The sequence below is a fragment of the Monopterus albus genome, unplaced genomic scaffold (assembly GCF_001952655.1).
Source record: "Monopterus albus unplaced genomic scaffold, M_albus_1.0 scaffold221.1, whole genome shotgun sequence".
NCBI lineage: Eukaryota > Metazoa > Chordata > Actinopteri > Synbranchiformes > Synbranchidae > Monopterus > Monopterus albus.
Window position 1 is genome coordinate 29581 of NW_018128101.1, and position 20867 is coordinate 50447.

Genomic DNA, 20867 nt, shown 5'->3' on the forward strand with positions numbered 1-20867 from the left:
ACTATAAAGAATTAACTAGAGACAAATTGGTTATGACAAAGACAAATCTTTGTTTTTCACAACATTTTATTGTGGTTGTTTTTGAATGTTTGTTCTCTAGTAGTGGTTCCTCTTACATTAAGTGATTTGCAATATGGGTAGAGGAAATATTGCCCACAAACATCATAAAGCACGAAGGAATACTTTCACTTGAAACTAACTGCTATAGGTTACATATTAGTTTGGGAAAAGGGCAGAGAGGATGCAACGTCACAAGACAAATATACCACACAGCTGCAGACAAACATTATTAAAGTCCTCCCATGAGAAAGAGAAGGAGAAAAGGCAGAGATAAATAGATACTGTAGAGAGATAAATAGAGGAAGTGCAGAGAAAAGAGAAATGTAAGTTCAGAGTTTGTATGTTTGTTGCTGATTGACTGTATAGTCATGGTGTTGACTTGAAGTTCCCCTGCAGGAAAACTTGTCTGTAGTACTATATAGTGAACACCTGGCATCATTTATGAAATATCTGGTGAGCTTGGTGAGTTGACTGAACTGCCCAAAGTAGCAAAGTCGGTAATCGTCAAGATGTGATTTGTTAAATGTTTCTCCAAAAGCTGGCCTATCAAAGTTGATCTGTGGCCTCTGTACTGTTAGCTTTGTATGTCATATTTGTGTTTAAAGTGTCAAGTTTTGTTTTACATGCTTTCATCTAAAACACACACGTCACTCACTCCAACCTCTGTGTGCTGCCCCTGTCAAGGCTATGCCTCTACTGGAAGCTGTTTCCATTTCATCGTGGCTAAAGTTCACACCCTCCCTAAGTGCTCCCAACAACCTGAAAATCTACACTGTGCTGCACCCAAAATCAAGCTTTACAGTGATACAGTGCCATGGGCAACTGCTTGAGTTATTGTAGTACACAATGTCATGGCACAACTTGCAAAAATCATAAAATGCTCCTCACATTTATTTATTTAGCCTATACAGCCCTGTTGTTCTTAATACAAGTCTGAGCAAAATGCCCATTAAAAAAGAGCAAAAAACCCTAATCTGTCATAACTCATACATGTATTCCAGCCATCCCATTCTATTGGCCACAAAGTTATTTATAATTATAATACAATGCTTTAGAAAAACAAGACATTTTAAGGTTTATGAAAATATCCTGCATCCCCAGCTTTACATTGGGAAAAGGCTAGCTCCTCCATAACTCAGTGATTACATAAAAACAGGTGACAGAAACAAGATCTGACTTTTTCTTATTAAATAACTTAAAATCTGTAAATAAAACAATCTGAAATAAAAGACTGCCCTCTTAAAAACGTTAACATTATTAAAAATGATAGTTTTAGTGATGTAACAAGGAGAAAGGAGAGTATTCTGAGGCAACCTTCTGTTGCATAGTGTAAAAGGCTCTCTGAACAATCAAGCATATTTTAAATTTGAAACATTAAATTCATATTCATATATTAGCAGCAACATAAACCAGGCAAGAGGAAAAAGGAAATCATCCATTTACATTAAAATAAAATCCAGCTGACTTAAAAACTTGAGGAACAGTTGCACAATGTGTGGGGCACTGTTGCCTGTGATGAATATGAAGTTAGATGTCATATTAATGCTAATCAGTGTTGAGTATTCCTTCATGTTAACTTATATTTACCATCATATGTAACCATTTAACAGTCCTTTATGGATCAGCCTCCGGGGTGTAAGATCACCTGCCTACTCTTGCTAGTTGCACCAGTTCTTCACCAGTTCTACATTCACTTTAACTCCCTAAGGCAATAACAGAAAGCATGTTGTTTTACACTTTGGTGTGGATAACAGCCATTAATTAAACAGTTTTATTCTTTGACAGTAATTAAATTGATTTAAAGCTCGCATAGGGTTTGATCATAAGATACTCAATGTATAATTACTTGAGCTGTACTAGAGTTAGTGTACCTGGACAATCATGGCCAGGATGTTTGAGTTCTTGTTTCTTCCCAGTAGCAATTACAGTATGCTCCCAATATCAAGGACACATTCGTTTATAAATTAAACATTGTTCTTCATATGGAGCCCCTCAAAGCTCATTTGTAGTTAGTCCTCATTGGAGATATTTATGTTTCCAGGGTTTAGTAATCAAGAAGTATCATTTTTTTTTATAGAAGTAATTAAGAATCAGCTTAGGTTTTATACTACATTGATTTGTTTTTTCCTCAAATAACGATCCCTCTCATTATCAGTTACTAGGCCTCCTGATCCTTAGATCTCATACCAAACAGGCCTACATCTCTATCTTACAAGCTGGGAAGGACTCATCCTGCATGACAACGGTGCTGCTGCTGGCCAGGACCATGATGTTCAGCTCCTGTTGCTTGTCATGGGTCTCCTGGTACCACTCCCTCATCACATCAGTGTCATGGGTTGGAATCAGAGTGACCTGACATTAGAGGGGAGGGAGGTTTGTCAGCTCAGACATTCATAAAATTCCAGTATCAGTCTCTCAACCAAACATGTTCTTTCTTTCTTTATTCTTCATCTTTCCTCACGCCTTCTGATCTGGTTATGTCATGTAACTGTAAATCACATCACCTCATATTGCAGTGGCATCTTGAATGTAAATAAATAAATATGACTTTGTGAAGACTGAGAAATGACAATATATTTTGATATCTGTATACAGAGTTTTGTAGTATTAGTATCTGAGATTCAACAGATAAATAGAAATCTGGAGAGTTATTTATATTAGTCTTTTAAATCAATGGCAGGAAAATGGTTTGAGTCTGGTTGATTTGTTTTCATTTAGCCGTGTTATATACCACATTCCGCCACAGATTAACAGAATTTCATCTATTTTAAATGCAGAAGAGATGAAATGAGGACCAAAGAGCCAATTGTGAAATTTGTTCATAACTAATTAATCTATTGAGTTGAATTAAAAATTATGTTTGTTTTCTCACGTGAAATAAAACCAGCAACACTGGTGGCCAAAGATACCAAATGCATATTGAGCTTTTACAGTTTCACAATTGTCATACTGATACTTAAAACCTACCTGCATGTTGTTTTCCCAGTGTGCCTTTCCTTCTAGCAGAGCATCGAGGACAGCCCTGCTGGGTTCCTGAGCTGTCTGATCATTGCCACTGACCACATAATAAGAGGAGCGCACTCGCTTAAAGAACTCAGCGTCCACATTTTTAGCACTACAGTGATTGGGGATGTAAACCAAATCCAAGTACATGGGAGGACAGTTGGGCAGAGATAGCCCACCTGATACCTTTCCACTGTTTGTACCTGAAAAGAGGCAAAAATATGTTTTATTCTTATATAAATTCTTAAAATATATGAGCGAATAGTGTGTAATAGTAAAATGATATAAAGTCTGATAATAAGGAAACTGTATTCACCCGATGTGGCACTTTTTACACCTCTGGATGCAGAGGTATTAGTTGCATTTTTGGCATCTTTGCCCTCTCCAACACTCTTCTTTGGAGAGGCAGTCTTCGTGTCCTTGACTTTTGATAGACTGCTCTTCTTAGCTGGAGATGACGACTTTTTTGAGAGTTTTTTCTTCTTGGATTTCTCTCCTCCATCTGTGTTTGCATTTTGGAGGTTTTCTTCGGCCTTGAGGGCTTCTGGGTCCACCATACAGACATCATGGTGGCCTAAGGATGGAGCAGAGTCCCTGAGTCCTACTGGAGGAGGATCAGCATGCCTGTATGTCAAGGTTCTGTCAGTGGGCAGAGTCTCAGAGTCGTCTTCAGAGTCAATATTAGCATCTGCTGTAATGGAGGGGCACTCCTCTGTCCCTGGTGGAACATCTGAATCTGTCTGGGAGGGGGCAGATTCACTGATGGATGTGGGTGGGGTCTCCTCACATTGCTTGATGGAAAGCTTACCCCCAGGAGGTGGGGGCCCTCCTCCTAACTTGGCCAGAGGCTTTTCTTCATCCAAGCTGTTCTCTTCACTGATGAAGTATTCTAAAGGGTTTGGGTTGATGAAAGATGGGGACAGTTCTGTCTTGGGGTGACGGTACTCACATGAAGTCACTAGGCAGAGGTCGACATCTGCCTTAGATGAAGCAGAGGGGCTCCTCCTAGTGGAATCTGGGCCCCTGGACCCACAGGCATAATTGTAATTAGATGAATCAAAGGAGAGAGGTAGACATGATGGGGAAGGAACTTTGGGGCTTGTAGGAGATTTTGCCTCAAGTGTAGAATCCTCACATTTAAATGGAATCTTCTCCTTTGCTGGGGAAAATATTTCTTCTTTTAAAAAGGTATTAGAAGAAGGAGAAGTAGCTTTGGGAGGTGAGGGTGACTTGTCATATTTCTGCTGTGTGTCAGATTTATTACCTATGATCTCAGCAGATGGTGAAATTGGGCTGGTGCTGTCTTTAACTGGGGAACTCCCTAGCACTGGGGATGGTTCATCAGAATGGGGAGAGTGGGTGAGAGAAGATGCTTTAGGGGTCACTGGAGACTTATCTGTCTGCTCACCCATGACATGTGGTATCTCTGTCATTTGGCATGGGGTTGTAACTGATGGTGTGGACTGAGATGCATCTGATGGGGTTGCAGAAGTGGCACGAATTGAATCACTCTCTTCAAAAAACAAAGACTTGTCTACTGTGGAGATAGGCTCTCCAGATACAGGTCTTACACCAGTTCCATCTGAAGGGCTGTAGTCAACCTCAGTTGGGCCATTCTCTGTAGCACGGGAGCTGCTTCCTATAGATGAGTACTCTGGGGATTGCTTACTAAAGTCCATAGCTAAGGAGTGGTCAGGGGACTCTTGGCCAAACTCTATTGACATGGCAGAGTGCTCTGGGGATTTTGTGTCCTGTACCTGTGGCTGGCTTTTTGTTTTTGGTGAGATATCTGGGGAGATTGACATTGGCCTGGGGCTGTCTTCCTTGGATGGAGATCCTTCAGCCTCATGGAAGGTAGTTGGGGTCTGAACCATGGACACAGACAGAGAGTCATCTACTTCTGTTGAGTGAGGAGAGCCTACCTCTGCGTGAAGAGAAGGAGAATCGGTGGTGGGCTCCGGCAAGGAGCTGGTGGCCAGGGAGGTCGTGGATGCTGAAGCTAAATGTGAAAATGTGTCTTCTGCCACCACTTCCTCCAGAGGGGTTCCTGACTTGTCTGATGTGGTACCCTCTGAAATGGACATTTTACTTTCTTCTTTGAACACAGTGAAGTGACTGGTGTCTGATTCAAGTTTAGTTGGTGCTGAGGACAAAACAGGCTCATGGCCGTTATCTCCAGTTTTCTTGTCATCTATATCAAAGTGTGACTGTTCCTTCTTTGTGGGAGAATCAGGCTCAGTTGGAGGTGGGCTTTTTTGAGAGGACATTACCCTCTCTACATGGGAGAAACTTTCAGGTTCTGGTTGACCAGGTTCTGGGGTAACTCTGTTGGAAGAATCCTCTTTATCACTTGTGACCTCTACGATTACTGGGCCTTCTGCTTTGTCATCTGACACAGGTAGAGCTCCTGCTTTTTCCTCTACTGGTGACTGATAGTAAGGTGTGTGTCCTGAGGACTGAGGCGAGTTAGCTACTTCCAATGTCTTTTCATCTGGGCTGATGGAGTAATCATCTATTGAGGTGGTGCACTTTGCCAGTGTGGTAGACAGTTCTATTGGAGCAGCAAACATTGGTGGAGAGTCAAATGTATCTTTGTGATCCACTGAGGGAGAACGAACAAGAGGTGATGCTGTGGAAGTGGAACTGAGTCTAATTGAGTCTGCATCATACTTCTCATATGACTCTTGAGTTGTGGTGAGTCCTTTCCCCACAGAGGGAAGGTTTTTACAGAATTTGTCTTCTTCTAGCGATGAAGGTGGAGATAGAGTAGAAGCAGAGTTGTTGTAATCCTGGCCCTCTGTGGCATGACTCGGAGAGTGATCTGACCCTGGGATGTCCTGCAGTGGAGAGAGCTTCTTCCTATCATACTCTCCAGATACTGATGTCTCAAACTTTCCAACATCATGTGGAGGAGATTCAGTCTCATCATTGGTGGTTTCGTCACTCATAATGTCCCTAGGAGTCATCATCTCATCCATGGGAGTAGGAACACTGGAGATCTCAATGGTGGACTGAGTGTGGCCAGAGGTGACAGTGTAGTCCTCAGCAGCTTCATCTCGGTTTTCATCATCTGAGGCTGTTGAGCTCTCAAAGCCAACTGGAAGCATTTCATCACGGATAGATGCAGCTGGAGAAACAGGTGAGGACACTTTAGGTGAGGCTGATACAAACATATGTTGTTTCTCGGTTGCTCTTTCACTTGTAAGCTTGTCTTCTACATTTTTATTAATTACATCATCATTATCCTCAACACTCCTTGCTGGTTTGATGTCATCATGCCTGTCTTGTTTGTCATTTTCACTGGGAGTGAGTTTATCTTGATCTGATTCTACTCTCTGTGGTTCACAGACTCCTTCTATCTCTCCCTTCTGTGGTTCATAGACTTCTTCTATCTCTCTCTTCTGTGGTTCATAGACTTCTTCAATCTCTCCTTTTTCTTCATAATCCCCTCCCTCAGATGCCTCCTCCATTACAGTGCCCTCATCTTCAAACTTCTCACTTGCACTTCCATTTTTTGTCCTAAGAACTTGCTCGTCTGGAGTCTCTCCACTGTCTCCTTCAGCCTCTGTTGTTGTTATACCCTCGTCCACAGACTCCAGTGCTTCAGGTGACTCTTTGGTCTGTATTATTTCTTCATGATGGATCATCACAGACTCTTCTTCCTTATGTTGTTGCACAGTCGCATCATCCTCCACCAACTCTTCAGCTCTGAGCTCCTCAAAGTCCTTAGTGAGGTCCTCTGGTGAGGACATTAGAGCTCTTTCCTTTTCTGCATCCTCTGCAACAGTAGCAGCACTAGCTGCAAGTTTGCTGCTATCATCCTTTGTCTCCTTCTTTGTCACCTTTGACTTTCCTTTCTCTTTTATCTTTGATGGGGTTCCTGCATCTTTCTTTGAGGCATCATCTTTTTTCAGGGTCTTTGGTTTTAGATTCTTTTCCTCCCCCACAGCAGATGTCTTCTTTATGTCTTTAGAGGGCTTTTTGACATCCTTCTTTTGCTCTTTCTTTTCTTCCTTCTTCTCCTTCAGAGGTGAGTCTCTTCTGATATCCCTTTTTGTAACCTTCTTTGCCTCTTCTTTCTTTACTTTTTCATCTTTTTTACTTTCTTGTTTGGGCGTATCATCTTTCTTTGTGACTTCTTTTTTAATATCCCTTTTCTTTTCCACAGACAGTTTGGTCTCCTTCTTAATATTTTTTTCCTTTTCAACTTTGGGTTTTATTTCAGACTTCTTCTTTTCAGGAGTTTCATGTTCTGTCTTTGCTTTAGATTCTTTCTCAGGTGCTTTTGCCTTTTCTTTTTTCAGTGGAACCTTTTCTTTCTTCTCAGTTTTTTGTGCTGTTTCATTGGTTGGCTCTACATCTGTCTTTGCCTTTTCTGGTGCTTCATCCTTTGATTCCTTTCTGATGCTCTTGCTTGGAGATGGCTTTGGGGTAGACTTTAGGCTCTCTTTGCTATCTGTTCTGTGTTTCATCTGAGCTTGCTTTAGTGTTGGTGTTGATGGCATATTAGAAGACATCAATTTTTGAGTGACAACTGGCTGCTTCAAAAAGTCCAGGTGCTTTAGCTTTTCTAAGCCTTCAAAAATGTGATGTTGGATGGCATTTCCAGGAAAGAGAACACGTACAACCTTATCTGAGGGATTTGCAGGGTGCCACACAATGAGTGCTGAGATAGAAGTCAAGTAAGAGACAGGGAACTCACTTTCTTTTCCATTTGGCAGCAGAATGGAAGTGGTATCGTTTTCACTACCTGTCCACTGCTTCATAAAGTGCTGCATTTCCTTGCTGTTCTTTGATGGGTTAAGCACATACATCTCAAGCTTCCCAACACCCATTTTTTGAAAAAGTATGATTGGTTCTATAGTGTTTCCAACAGGCCTTCCCAGAGGCTCTGTCCTTAAATTGAGCTTGGTGAGGAACTGCTGAGTGAATGCTGCCTCCTCGATATTCCTCCGTACTCTGTAATTAGGCTGAGGGCTATCCAGGTTTTCAGGAAGATTCACAAACACAACACCGATATCTGGAGAAATCATGTTCTTTACCCAGTCACTGTTAGCTGTCGATCCCTGTGACTGTTCCTCCTCCATCTCCGCAATCTTTCTCTGCAGCATGCTGTTGATGCCTGGTAGGTTGTCATCACCAATGTGCGTCAGGAGGATTGAGTCCACCCGGTCAAGATGTCTCACCAGTTTCCAGAAACACGACTTTCTGTCTGAGCCACCATTAATGAGCATGTTGAAGCCATTTACAGCAAAGAGAGCAGCGTCACCGTGGCCACCGGGGAAAATGTAACAACACGGTTTGGAGAGTTTGAGGAACCCACCTGAGGTTGGTGGTTCTAACATGTCAAAAGGAGACGGGATCTCTACTGATTCAGATAAATACTCTGTGAACTCAGAGAGGCCCTCCATTTCAGGGAGTATGAGAGTGGAGTTTAGTTTCATGTTAATGAAGTCCTGCAGGTTGTGTTTGTCCAAGTTAGAGTTTTTCCAGTCACCTTGTTCAGGGCAGGAGAGTGTAATGTTGGCTTTGTTTGCTGGGTGAATGGTGCTGAGCAATTCACCAATCTAGACATGAGAAAAATTTATTGGCTTTAATATTGAATATTAGTAAAATGAAATGAATAACACTGTGCAATCAAAGCTTCAGTATGTGTACACACTTTATCTCAGTGTCAGTTAATTCTTAAGAAGAAGAAGCAGCTTTATTTTATTGCCATTGTAACATTGTGACACGTACAACAAAATTTGGTTTGGAGCCGAGGGCCCCGGGCCGCTGTGTACAAATCTATTATGTAAAGGTAGAACAGTTGCTTTTTGGGATGCCAACCGCTGTGCATTTTTGAATGTCTTCAACTTGTCGTAAAAGAGCTGTACAAACCAAAATATGTCATTTTTGCTATAAGGTTATATGTGTGCTTACAAAAATAACCCTTAAATTTGCTCACCTCTTGGTCGGTGAATATGTCTATGAACTTGAAGAAAGAGAAAGATCCAGACTGAAGAATCAGCTCCCCAGTGTTTTCAGAGCATTGCCCTGACAAAACCAGAAGCTTGTGTCTGGCAGTGTCTGAGATCATCAAACGAACCTGGAAATTGAAAGCAGGAAATAAGAATATTTTCTTTGATAGACACTGTGGTTGAAAGCAGATGGGCAAAAAGTGAAAGAAATGTTGAGAAAGCATATATGACACCTCGAGGTAAGAATCAAGTTGTTTATCTATTGCAAATGGGTTCAAAAGCAAAGAAATGCTACATAACAACAATATTACAACATCAGTCAAATTCGTTATCTAATTAGCTGACTGGTTCTCTTGCTGTCTTTCTCTTTTCTATTTCAGCAACATAAATTGTTCTGGATGCGGAAAGGGTCAATCCTGCTGTGCTGTGAGATATTATTAATGCCCAGTTTGACTGCAGACATGGCTAGGGGGTGGGGGCAAGTCTGAAAAGGAGCGGTGACATCTATGCTGCCTTTGGCTCCATTAAAATGTAACACAAGCTTTACTGCAATAAAAAAAGGCAATAGGCTGCACTTGTTATTGTAGCGGTAAATGAAGCACAAGTCTTGTCCCTCAAGCTCCTAATTGCTCCTATTTTTTATTTCATCCAACAGCAACAGACATCAGTTGTTACCAGGGTGGATAATTTGCCAAACACAATGGACAGTCTAGGCTAAATAATAACAATGTAGGCCTGTGAGTCTTTAAATGGATCTGTGAATCATGACTCTGATAGGACAGTAAAAGTTGAAATATCAAGTTATAGAAACAATAAGGAAAAGGCTATAATAATAAGATAGATTGTCAGGAACATTTATAGATCATTTACCTCGGTACTGACTGCGTCATCTGAAGGGTTGATAAGCACAACTGTCTCCAGGACGTTACTTTTATGGTGAAGAATTCTCTGCCCTGCAAAGCAAAATATAAAACAGCTGCAAATGAAAAAAAGCTGATTTCCAGGTCATATAATTTCATAATACCAAGAGATAGGATTGTTTTTAATCTAATGCCTGTTAAGTTAAATTGCTAACACTAATTTCCCTCTCATGCTGTATGTAAATGATGTGTCACAGTAGGATTCTTTGCTTAAATGATCAGACAAAACCACACACAATAACCTGGTTACTATAAGGCTCAGTATCAGCTAATTCATCAAACACAGACGATATGGCAGCTCCAGTATTGCTGTGTAAATGTTAATGACCTCTGCCGTGACAAGCTCTTTATCACTAAGATAGATGAAATCTCTAGAGATGGAAGTATAACACACCCCTTATAACCTGCATCCACCTCCTCTGCATTAAAACCTGTTTCAGGTTTAAATTTCTCTTCCATCATCTTTTGTTGTAAGGTATCATGTATCGTATCTACACGGAGCTTTATACTAGGTGACAATAATACACTTAGACTGCATGTAGTTTATTTTAAATACACACTGAGTTTATATTTCATCATTAATTGATTATTAACTGATTCAAGAAAAACTGACAATTTCTTTCTGGGATAATTACAAAACAATCTCACTTACGCACTGAGTCAACACAGAACATCATTAGTGCTCATTTTTGGCTGCCTGCATATTATTTCCTGGATTAATTGATTAATAATTTGGTCTATAAAATATCAAAAAGTTAGAAAAAAGGCCTATTACAATTTTCCAGAAGTAAAGTTGATACTTTCAAATGTAACACAGAAACAAAAAATGATTAAGAAATCCAGCAAATATTCATGTTTGACAAGCTAAAAAGAGATTGTTTTCAGTAGCTCTGATCAGAAGGATGACTGAAATGGTTGCTTATTTGTTGCATATTAATTTTCTGACAGTCAATTTATTGATTGATTGACTAATTGTTTCAGCTTTACTTGGTGTTTCTGGTTGGGCTGAGCGTCAGTGAGATGACACAGGTGCTGCCCCACTGTAACAGCCAGTAATTATTTGGCCTCACAAGACAGAGCTGTTACCCAGAAAATAAACAGTTGGGTGTGACAGGCTTATAAGTCATTCTAGACTTTGGATGATTGATTATGATAATGACTTTGATCCACTGGGGTGAGGGTATCCTCTGGCCCAGCTGATGTGACATTAACAGGGCATCTCTAGGACCATTATTTAACCCAACACGTCTGACTTCGCTCACACAGCTCCACAGCCTCTGCTTCTTTCTTCTTGTTATCTCATGAATCAATTAATCCCCCACAGGGTTATATTTTGTTAATGTATATCCATTTCCTCCTGTAAAAAGGGAGAAATGCTGACACTAGGATGCTGAGAATAAGACAAACAATAATAAGTTCCCTGTGAGGTTCATAGGGGAGTGGGGTGTTGGGATATAAGCTTTAAATTCAGAGTGTAATACTGCAGCAGCTATCTGACTGCAGGGCTGATTCCTCCATACATATTTCATATAGCAGATTCTCATCATGGAGCACACATCCATTAACCCTGCTGTTCCTCCCAAGGGGCTGTCACTCCATATGGTAAAAACGCCTCCATTCACTGCTGCTGATAGGCTAATAGTGAAGTGGCTCTTATACAGTATATGACTATTAGCCTCTAATAAGATTCTAGGGAGTTTACTATAGGTAGAAATAATGACTCTAGGTTTCATTTTTACGGGCACTTGTAAAGCCCTTGGGGAGCTAATATATTGCACTTCGTGTGTTTTAAAGGAATCAGTTGTCTGGAGGGAAAATGTTTTCTCAGTGTGACTTTAATTTTGAGCTCTCGTCTAAATTCAATATCTTGAGAGATGTATAAAGGACAAAAGGCCATTACAGCTTTGTTTTCTTTTTTCTGTGGTGGAAGGCGAGAGGAGGAGGTTTTTTTTGTTCTTTTATTGTCGATCCTGCACATTTTGCATCAACATATCTCGTGATCTTATTGCATCTTTTTTCAACTAAATATCAATGTCAATCAAATGTATTTAATATCACTAAAATGAAGTTTGATTTACAGAAACAATCAAGCTAGTGATGGGAGTTAATATTGTTGATCTTCTGGCGCTGACAGCAATGGCAGCCTTGGTTACTCGCGCTCTCTTGTGTTTGTTGTTTTTCTTTGTTTTCTTGGTCTTTTGCAACTCATCCCGGATTACTTTTACCAGAGAAGAACTGTTAAATATCGGACAACTCACACCGAACTACCTTCCTCCGATTTTTGTGAACGAAGAATGCTGTATGGACATTCTGATTGGAGGCAAAGTATTCTATTTTTATTCCTACTTATCCCATTTCACAATGAGCATTCCTTGTATGTCTGCATTATTTACTGCCTGTCTATACTGCTTATTTTGTTATATTATACAGCCTTATGCTGGTTTACTGTTTACTTGCCCCTTGCATGGTGATATGTACATACACATTGAGAGCCGATGTACCAGAGTCAAATTCCTCATGTGTCCGAAACATCTGGCCAATAAAGTCTGATTCTGTTCCTTCTAAAGGTTTCATTTCAAAACTTCCAATTTTTTGATTTTGTACAAAATTAATACGGTTTGTGATTTGTGTGTATGTGTGTGTGTTCTGCCTGATGAAAACAGTAAACCGATTTAGGCCTAATACCAACATCATATAAATCCCAGTTGACTCTGGGAGAAACCGGCTTTACTGAGCTTTGTTTTGAAGAGGCAGCAGCCTTAAAGTGATGACCAGTGCTCCTATAAAACCAAGTGATTCAGGAAGCTGTTTTCAGTGGTCTGTGAAATGAGAGTCTGTTGTTCATCCTGCTCATGATACAGGCCAAATCTGTAATTGCTAATGCAATAGAAAACATCTTTGACTACTGAAGCACAAGGCAGCTACTAATGCTACCACCTTCACCCTGTCAAACTGCTGTGTGGCTTAGCTATCTCACCAGAAAATGACAGAATGTGCATCGGAGCTTGCTTGACCCTGACAACTGCCTTGGTCAATACAAACATCCTTAACATCCACTGTGGCTCTGTCTCAGCAGGTGACAAGGTAATGTGACATGCATCACTGGGCATTCTCCTTCTGGTAGAATAGAAAGTGCAAGACCAATAAGGCATGCCAACCACACACTGAGGCAGACAGGGGAACATCAATAAGGGTGGCACCACACCAAAAATAGATCAGTGGAACAACTAAATTCAGTGCCTCCTAACCTTTGTACCCAGAAAGACTTCACACATAAGGATTATAATTTTAACACCTCACCTGTATGTGTCAGCAACCTTTCTCCTTCCTGTCATTTCTTTATCTACCACAGCACAATAATTGACCGTGGTAACTTTCAGCAGCACAGATAGGGCCCAATTTTCAATGTCACTTGTTCCCATGTCCCTGAATAACTGGATTAAAGAGCCAGCTAGCATAAGTAACATGTCTGGACATGGAGCTAATGGCAGTGCCACTGCTATTAAGCTGGTGAATCACAGAACAGTCAATCATCTGTGTCATAGTATTGATTCCTGTCAACAACATTAGGCTTTAAACTCCTTTATATTCATCTTTAGGAATGAACCTGTCAAATCAAATAACAGCATGGTCAGAAAAAAGTCAATAATTACTATATAATGCTGTAGTTTCTTTCCCTGTACTTCCAGACTGATCAATCCACTGATTTACAGTCAAGATTGACTGTCCAGTAGACACCAAGAGAAAACTGCACCATATTTGTGAAAAATGTGGTAAATTGATTAATGAAAGGCAACACAATTCTTAATTACTATTGATCATAAGATGCAATGCTCTCGCCAGTAATCTCATTAGAGAGAGTCTTGAATGGATTATCAGTTTTAACTCTGCAGCTGCTAAAAAAACAGCTTTGTCCTGAAAAACACAGGTATTGTTATGATAATCTGTACAAATGTACACACCTAAAGAAATAGTCTGACATCTTGGGAAACACATGTTAATTAGTGAGCTTTCATGGTGCTGGTAGGTGGATTTTATTTTCTTTGGACAGGAAGGTCCCACTGAGATACAAGATCTCTTCTTCTGGGGAGTCCTGGTCAAGATGGCAGCACAAATAAGTTCACATAAAAAATAAATTAAAAAAATCACCAGTTAAAAACACATACAATACAAAACAAAGGGGAAACAGTCAAATTAAAAGTAGCTATAGGCCATACCAACACACACAGTAAAGGTACCACATCTCATCAGAATTAATTTGACAGGTGGCCCCGCCCCTTAGTCCCGCCCCCCACGTGGCCCCCAGGGGTACCCCCAACCTTTCTGCATCTGCTGCTGGAGATAAGGAAGTTGTGACGTATCTGCAGCCAGAGATAATGAAGTCAAGACCCAGCACATCACTAAGGGTTTCCTTGGCTCTACAGCTGCCTGCTGATTAGAGTTATCTTGGTCTGCTAGCTTTGAAAAAGTCAGAACAAATGTCCAAATTGACATGACTTGGCCCAGTGGCAGCAGATTTAGGCTGTGACAGAAAAACTTGTGTTTATCTCCAAAAGGTACTGTGTTCTTATCTATGATTACAGACGGGGCTACAAACTGCTGCATAGCTATGCGAACGGTTGGGTCAAAAAACGAACCGGGACAGAGGTACGATTTAAAAAGGTAATGTGATCACACTATCTGCTTGGATATATGTTATAAGAAGCGCAGTAATATGCTGTTCATTGAGAGTAGTTTAGCATTCTGTATTACTACTTTTTTGCTACAGCATAGCCACGCGAGCGGTTGGGGGCGAGCGTGGAAAGCATGTTGAAAACGAACCGTGACAGAGGGACGCATTAAAAAAAAAAAAGGTATCGTGTTCACCCTAACTGCTTGGATGTATGTTCAAAGGATAACGCACTAAAATGCTGTTCGTTGACAAGGGGCGGGGCCACCTGTCAAATTAATTCTGATGAGATGTGGTACCTTTACTGTGTGTACCAACATTATCCATAAAATGTTTCACTTCAGGTCTTGATTATGTAAAACAGCAACATTTTTCTTTCAGGGCAGTTTGTAAAAAACTTTTAAAGATCTCCAGAGAAGTAAGTGTTTCTAAATTAATTGTTTTTTGGAGCTCATTTTATGCCCAGAGTGGTTAAAAACGGTTTATTCTGGGAACTTTTCAGTGAATTCAAGTGGGAAATCTAGTGCTATAGCTGCTAGTATGATAGGATAAAAGACTGAAGATAAGCTAGCTTACCTTGTAATGCTTTAACCATAAAAAGCCACATATGCATTTTTTTATATTTAATATAGTTGAGTGTGTGCTGGCTGTAGCCTTATATTTACTGGACAAACATGATAATATCAAGCTTCTTATCTAACTCTGAGTAAGAAAGCAAATAAGCATGTTTCCCAAACTGTCAAACTATGCACAGCTAATTTACCATTTTTACTTACAGTACAAGTCATTGTCAAGCCAAGTTTACTAGGAAGCTCTTCATAAAACATAAAGTATTATTAAATGTATTGAAATGTCAAAAGACTTAGAGCATCCTTCCCTTGACAAAGAGGTTTATTTCACTAATTAGAACTGCATTACTATCTCGTCTTTACCACTCACATCTATCTTCGCCCTCTTCTTTCCTCCTCTGACCTCATCCTCTCATCGCTTGCTCCCTTGTTTGCTTTTCTCTCATCCTCCTTCTTTGTTAGCAAGTCACCCCCCACCCTCTCTGTTCCCCTTCCTTCTTTATTTTTTATGGACAGACACTTTCCACTGGGGATTCTACACTGCTAATTACTCCTGAATCAACTGCGCATCCTAGTGCTGGGTTGCAAGGCAACAGCACACAGGAGGAAACAAACGAGAAGAATGGAGGATGGGAAAATGGTGAAACAAAGGTGGGATGAAAGGGAGCAGGGATTCAGAGTCCTGTGAATGCTATCACACATAAATCACAATGTTTTTCCTCCTTCTCAACCAATTCCTAGATGCATTGAAATAAATCAGCTGATTTAGTCAGGGCCAGTCTATTGTGATGTATGATTAGATGGTTAGATGCAGTACGGCGCAGAGCCCAGCAGAGGCTTTCACTGCAGCTGACTGTCAAGGCCATACGCTGTATGTCCTGCCACTCTGGATTGGTTTCATCTTTATAAAGCTGCTCCCGCACCTTGTAAACAATCCAGTTTTAAAAGCTTCATGCAACTAAATGCTGGGAGGATGTATCAAGGGATGGCAATGAAACTTATTATACTGCAAGAAGGTTGTACCTGACTGTGAAGTGACAGTGTAAACTGGAGGGAAGTGCAGCAGTAGAATGTACAGTTACAAGACAGCTGTACTTTATCTTCAATAAATGTTATGTTGCCCTATATTTTTCTGATGCTGGCTACTTTGTATATCTTACTGATTATTCACTGCTACCTCTAATCAAGTCATTTTAGGAAGAATTTAAATGGTTGTTCTTTATAAAAAGTGAAAAGTATGTATAATTCAACTACTTTCACAGTTTTCACCTGAAATTTTTCATAGTTCTAGTTCCTGATTTTGTCATGTTTGAACTGAAACCCATTTCCAGATAATAAGATTAAATAAACATTTGAATTTCAGACTGCACTTTAAACTAACATGGATTCACAATGTCTTTTTCAGTGTGAGGAGTTTTGTAGATTAACCTGCCCATTATTTAATAAAGATTTTAAAATCATATCAAATAACCACAACAAAATTTCATTTTAAATACTTTACACTGGCTGTTAATACTTATGTACTATGATTCTGAATGGAGGACTAGTATTTCTCCATTGTTGCAGTATTACAGCTTTTACATTAGTGATCCACTTATCTCTTCCATCAGAAAACAGTGTATTAGGTTTTATTTAGGATGCAGCTGAAGCTGTTAGAAACATATTAAGGTATTACTCAGAGCAGTAGTGTGGAATTATCAATGCAATGCTTTTTATTCCAAGTTTACCTCTGACGTCTGCAGAGAAACGAGCTGAATGTCGGGAGACAAATAGCTTGAGCTCCTGGTCCAGATTACAGTCGATGAGGCTGGTGTCCCATGAGCGAATCCCTGCAAGATAGACAAATATACAAAAATCAACAAGAAAAGAAAAATGAGGAGCAGGCAAGACACCAATGAAGAAAATCATATGTTAATTCAGCCGTCTGAAAATGAATCAATACACAGAGCAGACCTGCCACAAAGAACTGGGCAACAGGTCTAGCATATGTGCAATATCTCACCCACACATCCATTTCCTTTGCCTTCAGTTCACTGAAAAATCTTGGCGTAAACGTGCATGGACTTGTTACTGGTTTGGCATGACAAAAGAAATCTATAATTGGAAATATCTATAGCCTGGTTTTTGTTTTGCCATGGGCTGGATTCACTGGTACCCTACACTGAGCTGAGTCATGGTGGCATCATCCTCTCTCCATCATTATGCAGAGTGGAGGTCTAATGATGGCCTTTCTAAAGTTAGGTGAGGAAATGAACTGGGAACAGAGATAAAAGGACTTAAAATAGAGAACAAAGTGTTTTTCTCTGCACATAAAAGTTTTTTTTCCACTCAAAAGAGCACTGTCGGCCTTAACAACAAATAATGGGTGTGGCACTAATGATGGATTAACAGATGAAGATGGTAAAATGTAGTTTTTCTTGCCCAGTCAACAAGCTATTGAAGAGAACAAGAATCATGTCACATAACACATTTGATAATACAGAATAGACTTAATAAATAAATAGTTTTACAAGAATATATTTTTAACTGTCATGAATGAACAAAGTGGAGATTTTGACATCTAAGTACATAAAATGAGCAATGTCCATCTGCTGTGAAACAGCAGCTAATGAAAAATGAAATAAACATTGAATATCAAAATTGGACTTTGGCCTAGTTATGGCCCATGCAATATCAATATAAATTTAACTGAAAACTCAGGTGGACTCTGACTTCCACAGGTAAACATCTATTAAGTGAATGAACTTCAATGAGGTGACACACAAAAACAAACACTTCTTTACAGATACATTTGAACTTTTAACAAAGTATTGGTGAAACAAGGTGCTCTTTACTCTTGAGAAGCTTTCCTTCTGCCTGCATAAAAACGGACCTGGTGTTACACCCACACTGAAACTGCGCCACAATCTTCCCTCTCTCCCTCACGCAGACAAACTGCACTCAGGCCAGTGAGGAGGGTCACTACAGCAGCTGCTGTTGTATTTCTAAAACGCCCTGCTCATATTGAAAATGTGTCCTTGTGGCTTTCCGTAGGGACCGCAGTGCGGACCGAGCCACGCCCTCCATCCGGTGTGGGATGAGAGAGGTGGATGCAGGATGATGATGATGAGGATGGAGAAATGTTACAGTATGACAGACAGGGAATTAATCTATTACAGCATAGTTATCAAAGACAAGAAACCATTGTAGTCTGAAAATACAAAGCGTATTTATTCCGTTTGGTTTGTGAAGACAAGCTTTCTACAACACGGCAGACAGAAAGAAATGGGCTATAAACTCCGTTGTCTCTTCCTCATTGTGAAAGGATGCAAGGGAGCCTGAAACAAAAGCCTGACGCACTTGAACAAAGCCTGGCAAGGTGCTGCGGGACAAAAACGCAGCTGCACTGACGCTAAGAAATGTGATATCCTGCATTATTGACGCATAGTCCGGAATTCATGCTGAATCATTGCTGTCAGCTTTATTAGAGGAGGACCTGGCCTGCGTGTGTGAATGACAGCAGCTGCGCCTACTGATGTTACAGAAAAAAGAAAAACCTTCACACTGCACACAGTTAAATCGCAGTACCTGTGGGTTATACGATATTTGAAGATGTGGGAAGCGTAACTCTGTGGCAGTTTCTTTTGGTGGTGCTACTGGGAGGGGCGGTTCCATAGCTCTATTATGAACAACATCGCTTGTAGTTCAGATTGTTCCCCACTAAATAAGATTCAGACGGTGCCAATTATTCATTAATATGCGTAATTCGCGCAACTGCATCATGCGTAAAGTTCGGCGTTGCAAACAGGTGCATCAACAGCCAACGTGGCTTTTAAAGCTATAATAAACTTCTGAGATACACCTCAGTTCAAGTTGTTATGAAGATGTTAGCTGTCGGTGGCCTACACCCACCTCACAAAGCTCCATCTTACCTTTTTCTATGTCCGCAATGGCACACTTCAGGTGTTCCTCCGTTATGACCTCCCCAATAACCACCAGCAGGTAGAATTTGCTGTCGTTGAAGTGATGTGAAGGGCTGGGGGATGTCGGAGATGCCCCGGTGTTGCTTTGGCCACCTAAAGTCTCCAGATCTGCAGATTCTACCAGGGTAGCCATCCTTTCCTCTGTCTCTTTCTTTCCTGTGCGCAAGCAGGGTCCCAGCAGCAGCCTCCTCCCTTTATTCGATGCAGAGCACCGGAGCGGTCTCCAGACATACAAGTGGAGCTTTGATAGGAGTGGCCCTAGCTTTTTATGCCAGCAGACATTGTGTCACATTAAGTAACCGGGGGGAGAAGAGGGCGCCTTGTGGTTTTTCCGCACACTCACTCTACAGCTGATGTCATCCGCAACGAATCAAACGCCCCCGGAAGTCACCAAGATTTTATGCTTCATCATATACTATTTGATACAAATACTGAGGTTGGGCACCAACTGCTTTGATATTTAGAGTGCTTCCCTTTAAATGGGAGGGCACAGTGTTAGTGGTCTGATCTAAATCTGGGCGATGCTCTACTGTTGTTGTTGTTTTGTTTTTGCTTTGTTTTAATGCTACTGTTTTGCACAGACACGTTGTTGTGCATTACAATAATTATTTCATAAAAAGTTGTAGGGGGTATATAAAATAAAGTAAAATTAAGTTGTTTTTAATGTGGGATTTAATCAGTTTATTAGCTTTCACAGTAGAACAACAAGTTAAGAGATGGTCATCGCCCACCTTTGAATCCCCTAAATAAGGCTTGATTTAATAGAATTTAATTTTGGTTTAAGAATAATCAGGAACTATAATACTCAGCTTGAAGATAGGGTAAATTACCAAGAATCTAATCCATCCATCCATCTGAAATACACTCAGTCGTTTCACTGGGGCCATACTTCTCTCAAACAACATACTTGCACAATTAATATATTACAGTAGCAGAAATAGCCCCAAGCATTGTCCATATATGATGCATCTTTTTTTCAGTTACCCCTATATGCATAAAGTGTTTAGCATCTAAGCCTATCAGTATTATTCATTTGTATATGGGCATGGTCATATGAATCTTTAATCTTATCCAGGATGGTCCCTCACACTTCTAACAGGGAAACTTAAGAGATTCACTAGAAAAACCTTTGACTGTGGAGAGTTTCCATCTAACATAAAACAAGTTTTCATATGAAACAGATAGTGCATCAGAGGGGGGGGTTAAAGATGAGCAGCTACAAATGAATTGCACATGAAAAGAACAGAAATCACAGGACTGCAGTCTGTCAGATTTTAAAGGAAAGTGAGTGTTGTAGGTCTAGATGTTAACTGTAGTTGGCAGCAAATAATCAGCTATTGTATCCTGTGATATGAACATAACATATGCTCAGTTTTGACCAGGAGAATAATTTAGCAGCTGAAAGCAGAAGTGTAACTGACTGTTGCTAGAACAAATGTCAGAAAATTCAGAACAGTCAGAACAGGATGTGCAGATAAAAATAAAGAGGCATGTGCACACACACTTCAGAAGCTGCACCGATCCGCCTGTCAATCACAGTGTGATTAGGTCCCATGAATGGGGCCACTGCAGTTGTGTTATTGACTTTAAAGGGCTATTTGAAGTAGGAGTCCAGTCAGCAGCTCTTGAAGGTGAATATTTCAGGGCCTTTGTGGCCTGGTGGGCTTAGCTTGCTCATATTTTCCTAAGGCCATTACAGGTCATATCAAACATTCATCACACAC

At 40.4% G+C, this 20867-nt stretch overlaps 1 protein-coding gene across 2 annotated transcripts; it reads right to left on the bottom strand.

Moving 5' to 3' along the window:
- Positions 1-43: 43 nt before the first annotated feature.
- On the bottom strand, positions 44-19536 carry map1b (microtubule-associated protein 1B). 2 transcript variants are annotated; one of them, XM_020619488.1, is made up of 8 exons: positions 19093-19536; positions 16909-17010; positions 9894-9976; positions 9011-9151; positions 6480-8630; positions 3380-6446; positions 3028-3266; positions 44-2412 (listed from the first exon to the last, which is right to left on the bottom strand). In XM_020619488.1, the coding sequence occupies exons 1-8, from the start codon at positions 19274-19276 to the stop codon at positions 2257-2259; spliced, it is 6123 nt and encodes a 2040-aa protein (XP_020475144.1). In that variant the 5' UTR covers positions 19277-19536; the 3' UTR covers positions 44-2256. The 2 variants fall into 2 exon arrangements, with proteins under 2 accessions (XP_020475144.1, XP_020475143.1); XM_020619487.1 differs by having other exon boundaries at positions 3380-8630; positions 19093-19535.
- Positions 19537-20867: the final 1331 nt, after the last annotated feature.

What these genes read in the sequence shown, in the direction of transcription:
- map1b (XM_020619487.1), bottom strand. Translation starts at nt 19,276, where the DNA reads ATGGCTACCCTGGTAGAATCTGCAGATCTGGAGACTTTAGGTGGCCAA. An exon ending in ATGACGCAGTCAGTACCGAG is followed by an intron (nt 9,152 to 9,893) that starts GTAAATGATCTA and finishes TTCAATTTCCAG; the next exon opens with GTTCGTTTGATGATCTCAGA. An exon ending in TGTAAAAAGTGCCACATCGG is followed by an intron (nt 3,267 to 3,379) that starts GTGAATACAGTT and finishes GCCTCTTTTCAG; the next exon opens with GTACAAACAGTGGAAAGGTA.